Here is a 9,771-nt window from a genome sequence, read left to right on the forward strand (position 1 = left end):
GTGATTCCCTAAAATGAGGAAGGCCTGCCAGGAACCAACCTGACTGGTGGGGTGGGCTCATAGCAGGGATATGAGGAGAGGATCTGGGAGAATATCAGGTATGGTGCAGAGGAGTGGAGATGAGAGGGACCAGAGGTGGGGTCAGATAAGGTAAGTCAGCTGAAAGGCTGAGAACAGACTATACTTGAAGCAAAGATCAGACCTTGAAGAGGCTGAAGTCCAGTGAGACCATGAAGACATGGTGGCCTCGCCGGCCACCTGGCTCCTCCTGCAACTCCAGCCGTAGATCATGCCACTGGCCATCACTGACAATCACCTGGTCTAGCAAGAGGTGGGCAGCACGGCTGGAGCCCCTGGTTACTGTCACTGACAGCAACCCCTGATCTACCTGTGGGAAGAGATGCATAGCCCTGGGGTTAGGGCCCCAAGCTGGGCTGAGGCTAGGAGATGAGATCAAAGGGCTCAAAGGTCAAACTGGATTCACGGTTATATCTGGCATACAGAGTTCTGTGCCAGGGCATACCATGTTGCTGATACATGTCAGGGGTAAAAGGATAGAACCAGGGATCGTGGACAGGTGCAGGTATCATGAGAGAATTTTGCTTGTGCCCTGCACCTGCAGAAGATATCACATGGGGAAAAAGGTCAAGGTCTAGGGTCCATTATGGTCAGGACATGTGGCAGAGGCGTGTCATGTATGACCAGACCTGAACCCACAGAAAGTTTGTTGTTGGTACCTGATTGGGAGTTGAGGGTTCTGGGAAGGATTAGAAGGACAAACACACCTGGCAGAGGAGTGTGCTGTGTGGCCCAATCTGCACTTGCATCAGGACCCCCTGCATTGCCCGTGTCCGAAATGCCAACCCCAGGTACCATGGCACAGACACAGCCATGTTACTTCCAAAGTCCCAGCTCAATGTACCATTGCCACGGAAGTGGTAGGGATCGGCCATGGCTGAAGGGATAAGAGAAGCAGGGTTATAAGCCCCACCCAAAGAACAGATCTTATCCTACAGGTCCCTCCTGCCCCATGCTGCCTACTCACTGAGCCGACAGTCTCTGCCACCAAAGCCCACAGGGCAGTCACAGCTGAAGCCACCCCAGCGCTCTGAGCAGAAGCCATTGTTTTTGCAGGGACCTGAGTCACAAAAGTGCAGCTTGGCCTGGCAGCCTAGGAGAGGAAGGCAGATTGAAGATATACAAATATGGCACGGGAGGTGGAGCAAGAGTTCTGGGCAAGATATTTCAATTCCAGAGGAGATGAAAGCTGACAGGACCTCAGCCTCATGTTGTCTTGGGGAGTGAGTTGGTAGGAGTAAGGCCCCAAAGGCTGGGTTATGTCATGACTCTACATCAAAAGATCAGATTAGGGTCAGATATGGAGCCCCATGTGGCCCTCCACCCCTTCTTATGATGAGGACAGGGCCACAGTAGGGCTAGTAGGAACTTCAGGCCTACCTGCCAAGGTGCCATTGTTTGCAACAAAGGCTGCCATGTCCACTCGGCGGCCATCGATGTGTAGATCTCGCATACAGCCAATGAAGTCCTTGTGGGACACAGGGAAGTTCTCGGGGAGGTTGGGGACACCTCCCAGAAGCAGAGGACCTGTCAGGTCTAGGGACCTGTGGGTCAGAGGCCTGGGTCATTGGTGGGACTAGGGACAAAGAAGGGTTGCTCCTGGGGGCCATAATAAGTAGGAAGTAGGATTCAGAAGGAAGGGTGATTAGGAGAAAGGCCAGGCTGGGAAAGGAGTTAGAGCCTTAGTTCAATTGTGAGGATACAAAGGAGATCATGATGGGAAAGTGGTCAGGGAAATGTGCAGGAGGTGGTGTCAAGGGCTCTGAAGGAGCCGAGGCGTTTGGGTAGCTAGGGTAGGAGACAAAGAAGTGGGGTTGGAAAGTGGGATGGCAGGCTCAAAACTCAGGGGGCTGAGCATGACATTAATGGAGATGGTGGCAATGTGTGATATCAGATACTTGGGTGAGGGACAGAGATTTTGGAAGATTTGGTATCTGTGGTGTATGTGCAGAAGCAGGGACCTCGAGGTAGAATACAGAACTGGGGCTAGGGTGAGTAGACTACCAGGACCTTAAAGGGAAGAGGGCAATCTGGTGGTTTGGAAAAAAGATAGGGAGTTTGGCAGGCTGGGTTGAGGATGGGCTATGTGATGGGTTGGGGTAGGCTCTGGTAGTAGGACATGGGGGTTAGGGGTGGGGGCCTCACTTCTTGGAGCTTGTTTGCACACCAGCAGCTGCGCATGAATAGTTGCCAATCTCAGCACCGAACTGCAGAGCGACAGCCACATTGCAGTCATCCACGCTCAGCACAGCCACCTTGTCCTTGGAGGGACCCTGTGCACCCCCTAGGGCATCTGTCCGGGGCTAAAGAACCAAAGCACCCAAGCACACTAGTCATTAATGTCCCTAGGGTACCCCCAAATATCAGAACTTAGAACCCCAGTTCTTCCCATACACCGTGACAGGGTGGCACGTACCTTGTTGTAGTATCGCAGATTCACTGTATGCCACTGCCCATCACTCAGGCCCCCTGGAACTGTGGGGCTGACCACTGTGTTGGACTCACCTGTGGAGGACATGCATGTGGAGTGTTGTATGAAGCTGTTTAGTCACTCCAGCCCTCCATCCCAGAGGCTCAGAGATCAGTAACCTCCGCCCCCCCCCCCAGGTGACCACACTGGTTGGACCAGAGTGTCCCTGAACAGATAGAAGAGACCACAGTTAGAAAGACAGATCTTCCCCACAGGGCAAGGCCATGCAGCTGGGTCCTCACTGCTGTGTGTTGAGCACCAAGGTATGAGCTCAGGGAGGCGGACTGCCCCATGCACAATGCCCCACATCCTGTCACAGACATCATCAGAAACACCCACCAGTGGAATATGTGAGTCGTACTTGGCCAGCCACTAGCTCCAGGGCCAGAAAATCATGCTTCTCATTCAGGCGCCCATTGTAGAAAAGTAGCCCACTGGGCTGCATGGTCGCAAACCTGGGCGTAAGGGAGTGGGGGTCAGGACCCCAGCTCACCCCCGCCGAGCAGACCAGTCCAAACTGGGACAGGAGAGGAGGGCAGGAGAGAGCATCAGGGGAGAGGATACTGTCCTTTGGGGACTTCAAATTTGGGGGAGTCAGGAACCTGATAGGGTCACAAGGGTACGGATGCAGGACGGGCACCTACGAGAGGGAGAGCGTGAGGTGGAAGCGCTGCCTCAGGCCCCGGAACATGACAAACGAACTGGGAGGAAAGGAGCGGGCCGCCACCTCACAGCGTGGGCCCTCGAAGGCCCCACCCGCAGGACACTGGCAGCGGAAGCCACCGCGGGGCGCATCAGTGCAGGTCCCACCATTTCGGCAGACGCCAGGCACGCAGCGTCCGGCCTCCGTGTCCAGCTCGCAGTCCTCTCCTGCGGAGCAGGGCTGTCAGGGCCTCCCTGCCCGCCCCGCCCCTGCCAGCAGGTCCCGCCCGCACCCACGCCCCCAGAAGGCCCCGCCCCCCGGTCCTCCAGCCTATAAAGCTTTGGTGCTCTGTGACCTGTGGATTTTCTGACTGGGCTCTGCTGCTTCGGTTCTACCCACTCCTCCGCCTGCCCCTCTGCAGTCAAAAAAGTGACTCCCGTTCTCACTCGCTCTATCCACTGTCCTAACTCGCCGGACTCACCAGTGAATCGCGGGCGGCAGACGCAGGTGTAGCCGCCCTCGCGCCTTGCGCAGGCGCCGCCATTCTGGCAAGGGTTAGAGTAGCAGAGGTCGAGCTCTGTCTCACAGAAGTCTCCAGTGAAGCCGGGTGGGCAGCGGCAGCGCAGGCCGGCGATGGGCTGGATGGGCCGGAAGAGTGTGGAGGCCGAGGCCAGGAAGGGCGCGGAGGAATCAAAGCGTAGCACTGACACGCATTTCATGTAGTTCTCGCAGGGCTCGCGCAGACACACGTTGTCGTCGAAGGGCAGCACGTCCAACAAAGAGCGGGCAGCCAGCGCGGCGCGGCGCACGTACAGCTGCTCCTGCAGCTCCTCCGAGCTGAACCAGGGCGCCGCAGCACCTGCGCCTGCGCCCCGCGGGGCCAGCGCTGAGAAACTCACGTTGAGCACCGTACCCCCGACATCCGTGTCATTCTGGATGTTGAAGATGAAGACGTCCTCGGTAGGCGTGGCAAGCACTGCGGCCACGCCTTCAAGAAAGTGGCCCAGCAGCGGGGACAGGAAGCGCTCCTGCCACATATTCTCTAGGCGCACAGTCAGGCTGTTGGCGAGCAACTCCTCCGTGATGATGACCACACGCAGCACACACTGCGCCGTCACACTGTGCAGGCCATCTGCAGACAGAAGCATGGGCAACAGTCAGCCAGGGACTAGCAGCTGCCTCTCTTGGGACATAAAGGGCTGGAGACAATGACTGCTCAGTTCCCCAGCATCTCTGAGTCAACAAGCTGGTCCCCAGGACATAATTGAGTTTAGGGCTAGTGAACGCCACCTGTGGCCCCAGCATCAAGGCGTCAACAAGCTGCTGCTTCCTCTCCCATCCTCAGCATAAGGAAGAGGATGGACCAATGATCAGCCAGCACCCAACAGAGCCCACATGTCAGCAAGTCGCTGCAACAACACACAACAAGTTCCTACATTCTCAGTAACCCACACTTTCTCTAGTTATGTTCAGCAGTTACCCCCACTCAGAACAGAAGCCATCTAGGTTACCCATTCCTACATGCCTCCTTCATATACAGCCAATATCCCCTCCAAGAAACAATGGATCACCTACCCCATCTCAGGTGAGAAGACTGCTCTGCCATGGCACTATAAGAGGTCCTGGTACAGTGAACACCCAATGCCATTCCTCAGAGCAAGCTCCAGTAGGATTTTGGTCCCTGACAATACATTTCAACACACCTCCCCGTGTGTACCAGCACACACGCATGCGCATACACACACACACACACACACACACACACACACACCATACTGGGAATTGAACCCAGAGTTTTACACTGAGATATATCTCTAGTTTTTTGTTTTACTTTTTTTTTTATGTTGAGATAAGCTCTCACTAAGACACTAAATTGTCCAGGCTGGGTTTAAACTTGTGATCTTCCTGCCTCAACCTCCCCACTGAGATTAGAGACAATGTGCCATTATACCTAGACTATCAACACTCTTGAGTTAGCAAGATGCCCACTACCCTAGATCTGAGCCATATGGTTTCTGTGTCCACCCTCAGACATAAAGGTGAGGTACTTATCTACCTTGTTCACCTGGCCTCTTAGCACATATTGGGTGGGCAATAAATATTGGCTGTTGAATGAGTTGAGCATAAATGCCTTCTCTGGCCATGCCAGGAATCCCAGCTTCAGAACTGTGGGATGAGAACCACTAAAGACAACCTCTAGAACTTTCAGAAGACATCAAGAGCCTTTTCTACCTGTACCTTCCTACTAGGGAAGGATTTGTGAAAGCTGGGGTAGTGGAAGTAGGAAGGAGGCAAGGGGGCCTCTAGATAGTTCCCCAAAGAACAAGGACTTGGATGACCCTTTGGACATCAGTCAGTCCAATCTGAGTCTCCTCTACCTGAAGCTGCCATAGTAAGCTGCTGTTCCTGACCACTAAACTGCTGGCCTCCTTTTCCTGCTCAGAGGACCCAAAGTAGCCCTTTCACTAATCATGGCCATGACATGAACTCTGAGACATTCTAAGCATTACCCCTCCAGTGCCCATTATGGGGAGGGGAACTACCCCTAGGTTATCAGATGTTTGTTTATAGTCTTTATTGAATCCATTAGATTCCATAGAACCTTGGAGCTCTTGTGGAGTTTATCCAAGAATCTAAACAGGCTCATTGAGAAATCTATGGTAGATTTTGTGGATGTTAGTAACCTAACACCTAATAGATTCTTAGAAGGCTGGGAAATCACTTGGTCTGAGATGCCTTGTGGAGTCCCTAAGGCTCTGACAAATTAGGGTCACTAGGTCACTTGCCTGCTCTCTGCCCCTCACCTGTGACGGTCACCAACATGGAGGCCACTAGTGGGCGGTTGTTGTCTAGCTTTCGACTAAGTCGCAGCTCCCCACTAGTCTGGTTGACCACCAGCAGCTGCAACTCATTGCCACGCTCAAAGGAATAGAAAAGGTGGTCAGAGACATCAGGGTCATAGGCTGGAATGCGCCCAATAATGCCTGAGGGGAAGGTATCTGAACGGTTGGATACATAGTTGTTGAAGAGGATCTGAAAGTTGTTGAGCACAGGACTGTTGTCATTCTGGTCAACCAGACGGACATGCACAGTGGCCCTACTGACCAGAGGGGCAGAAGTGGCCTGCACCACAATCACGTATTCCTGGCGAGCCTCATAGTCCAGATCAATGAGTGCTGTCAGCTCTCCAGAAAAGATGTCCATTTGGAAGAGCTCAGGGATGTTCCCTTCCACAATCTGGTACATTATATGGGCATTAGGGCCTTCATCAGGGTCCACTGCAGTGATTTGGGCCACCACTGAGCCCACAATGCTGTTTTCCTTTACCCTTATTTCAAACTCCTCAGCTGGAAAGACAGGTGCATTGTCATTCACATCTTGCACTGTCACTTGAATACTGACTGGTGTCCGCAGTGGGGGCACACCACGATCCACAGCATAGGCAGTCAACTCATACACTGGCACTGCCTCCCTGTCCAGCCGCCTCACAGTCCGGACTATACCAGAGGTGGGCTCAATGGTAAAATCTCCATCCCCATCTTCTCCATTCTGGAATGTGTACTGGACCCGGCCATTGGCATGAGCATCCCGGTCAGTGGCTGAGATCTGCAGGACACTAGTGAAAGGTGGCGCATCCTCAGAAACCAACCCCGTATAGTGAGAGGCCACAAACTGTGGAGCATTGTCATTCACATCATTGACCATAACCTCCACATAAGTGGTATCTGCTTTCTGTGGGATGCCATTGTCCCGTGCAGTAATGGCTAGTGTATAGGTCACCTGATCCTCATAGTCCAGTGGAGCCTGTAGAGTAATAGCCCCTGAGTCTGAATCAATACGGAACTGAGGCAGATTGTCCTCCAGGAGGTAGGTAATACGAGCATTTTCACCTACATCATCATCAGAGGCACTGATGACCACTACGGTGCTACCCACTGGCCGATCCTCATTCATGCTGACTGAGTAATGAGCACTTTGAAAGACAGGCCGGTGAGTATTGGCATCTGTGATGTTGATATGCACATAACAGTGATCATGAAGGGCGCGGTCAGATGCAGTAAGTACCAGCTTGAAGTAGCGTTCCTGCTTGTAATCCAACGGCAGAGCCAGAGTCACCAGACCCACACCCCCTTGGGTGCTGATGGCAAATCGATTTCGGGTATTGCCACCTGTGATCTGGTAGCTGATGGCACTGTTGGCATCACGGTCTACAGCAGTGACACTGACCACACTGGTGCCCACTGCCGCATCCTCATTCAACCGAAGGTGGTACTCCTTCATGGTGAATTCAGGACGATTGTCATTTACATCTAGCACAGTCACTGTGACACTGGCTGAGGCGGAGAGTGGGGGAGAGCCATGATCTCGGGCCTCCACACCAAAGAAGTAATGTTCCACAGACTCACGATCCAGGGAACCACTCACAGAGACCCAGCCAGTGGCACTGTTTATCACAAAGGGTGTATCAGGTGCCACACCAGTTAGGGAGTATTCCAACCTGGCATTCTCACCATGGTCTGCATCCACTGCCTGAATGTGGATAACTGAGTGGCCCAGGGGTGCATTTTCCAGAACAGAGACCTGGAAGGGTGTGCTGACAAAGATAGGAGTATGATCATTGATATCTACCACCTGGATGCTGGCCAGGCCAGTGTTGTTGGACAAGGGGGGCCGGCCTGCATCCTGTGCCCGGATGCGTAAGGCATACTCTCTTTCTGCCTCAAAGTCCAGAGGTGCCACTACCTGTATCTCACCCGTGAGGCTGTCGATGGCAAAGTGGCCACGGCTGTTACCACTAATGATGTTATAGTGTACCAAACCATTGGCGTCTTTATCCTGGTCTGTGGCTGTTACTCGCAATACCATGGTGTGGGGGCGCACATCTTCACGCACCTGTGCCACATAGCGCTTCTCGCTGAATTGGGGTGCGTTGTCATTCTCATCCAGCACAGTAATATGTACGCGCACAGTGGCTGAGCGCGGCCCGGGTTCCTGACCCTGGTCACTGGCCTCCACCACCAGCTCATAGCTTTCCATGTGCTCACGGTCCACGCGACCACTAGTGCTGATGAGGCCAGAGCGTGGATCAATCTCAAAAGCAGCAGCAGCTGCTGTCCGAGCAGCTGGTGGCCCCACGAAGCGGTAGTGCAGATTGGCGTTGGGGGGTGCATCGCCGTCAGTGGCACGCAACTGCAAAATTGGATAGCCCTCTTCCACGTTCTCACGAAGGGTCTCCCGGTACTGCGCCTGCTCAAACACCGGTGAGTGGTCATTGCGGTCAGCCACTGTTACAGCTACCATGGTGGTGGCCGAGAGGCGTGGCAAGCCGTGGTCCTGGGCGGTCACACGCAGGTAGTGGCGCTCCATACTCTCACGGTCCAGAGCAGCGGCTGTGCGGATAAGGCCGCTGTGTGGATCGATGCTAAACAGCTCCAGTGAGCGGCTGTTCATGAGCGCCGCCAACGAATAGACCAGCCGTCCAGCTTCACCAGAGTCCGGGTCCTGTGCCACCACGCGGAGCACTGCGGTGCCCGCCGCCTCATTCTCAGGCACCAGCGTTTGGTAGTTGTACTGTGGGAACTGCGGGTGGCGGTTTGCAGCGCGACGGGAGCGAGCTCGGTTCACAGAGGCTGTTGTCCGGGCTTCAGGACTTGCCTGCAACACCAGTGGCAGAGGAGGGCGCGGGCCGGGACGCTGTGGAAGGAAGCGGCGGCGGACGGCACTGCCGGGGCGCATGCGCCCAGGAGCTGTCCGCAATTCGCCTGGTGCTGAACCCGGCTTTTGAGCTGTCCTCACCTTCCGTGGTGCTGAATCTAAATTCTGGCAAGACCCCCCGACCCCAGGAAGACAGTTCCCCAGAGGAAACGTCCTGTCCTCTGTGGCTCTGGCCGCTCTCTCGCCCTGACTCCTGCGCCTTGGTGCCCACAATTTCCCACAGCAGCTCACGGTGCCCACTCTTTTGCGGGAGATTCTCCTAGCGTGACGCTGGAAGGAAACTGGCTGAGAACCACCAGACTGAGCCAGAAGGTCCGAAGGAAGGGGCAACGTGCTCGCCAGGCCCAGGCCCTCTGGGGACAGACCCTCTGGCGACAGGCTGCCTTTTTGGAAAGTCCCTGTCTCCCCACAGGAGAACTCTGGGCGCCAGCATAACAGAGACCCTAGGCCCTGCCCTGTCTCTTGCTCGCGCCTGCCGGATACCTGCACCTGTACCTCCAGATCCGCGTCTGGCAGCTCGGGAGGACCTCGCCCGACCCAGGCGCGCTGCTGTTCCCCTTGGAGCCCTGTGACAACGGGCTTCCCAACTCGTAGGCCAGGCATCTCCTCCCCGGACTCAGGAGGCTGGGGACAAAGGGCTAAGGCTCTGCTGCCGATCTGCGCCCTCGGCCCCGTAGCAGCAGGTAGCCCCGGGTCCCAGCCCTGGCCCGTGCCGGACCCTGGCTCCTCCTGGCTAAGGGGGAACAAAGAGAGAAGAAGCAGCACGAGCAGCGGGGTCGACGGTCCCCCGAGACCCCAACACAGCGGCCGTCTCGCCATCGCCCCCCGCCTCTGCGCACGGCCTGCACCGCCCCCAGCCCCGGCG

The 9,771-nt window shown here is 55.3% G+C and overlaps 1 protein-coding gene across 2 annotated transcripts in view; it reads right to left on the reverse strand.

Annotated features, from left to right (window-relative positions):
* The window catches only part of Celsr3 (cadherin EGF LAG seven-pass G-type receptor 3), a 23,927-nt gene extending 14,202 nt beyond the window's left edge, over positions 1-9,725 (reverse strand). For both annotated transcript variants that reach the window (XM_004625063.2, XM_023705706.1), the window contains exons 1-10: positions 5,996-9,725; positions 3,673-4,323; positions 3,193-3,418; positions 2,888-3,003; positions 2,495-2,583; positions 2,224-2,381; positions 1,459-1,622; positions 1,046-1,171; positions 786-955; positions 203-388 (exon numbers count right to left, since the gene is read on the reverse strand). In XM_004625063.2, coding sequence (XP_004625120.1) covers positions 203-388; positions 786-955; positions 1,046-1,171; positions 1,459-1,622; positions 2,224-2,381; positions 2,495-2,583; positions 2,888-3,003; positions 3,193-3,418; positions 3,673-4,323; positions 5,996-9,725 — 5,616 coding nt within the window. The remainder of the gene's footprint in view (positions 1-202; positions 389-785; positions 956-1,045; positions 1,172-1,458; positions 1,623-2,223; positions 2,382-2,494; positions 2,584-2,887; positions 3,004-3,192; positions 3,419-3,672; positions 4,324-5,995) is intronic.
* Positions 9,726-9,771: the final 46 nt, after the last annotated feature.

The sequence above is a fragment of the Octodon degus genome, unplaced genomic scaffold (assembly GCF_000260255.1).
Source record: "Octodon degus isolate 3935 unplaced genomic scaffold, OctDeg1.0 scaffold00008, whole genome shotgun sequence".
Lineage (NCBI taxonomy): Eukaryota > Metazoa > Chordata > Mammalia > Rodentia > Octodontidae > Octodon > Octodon degus.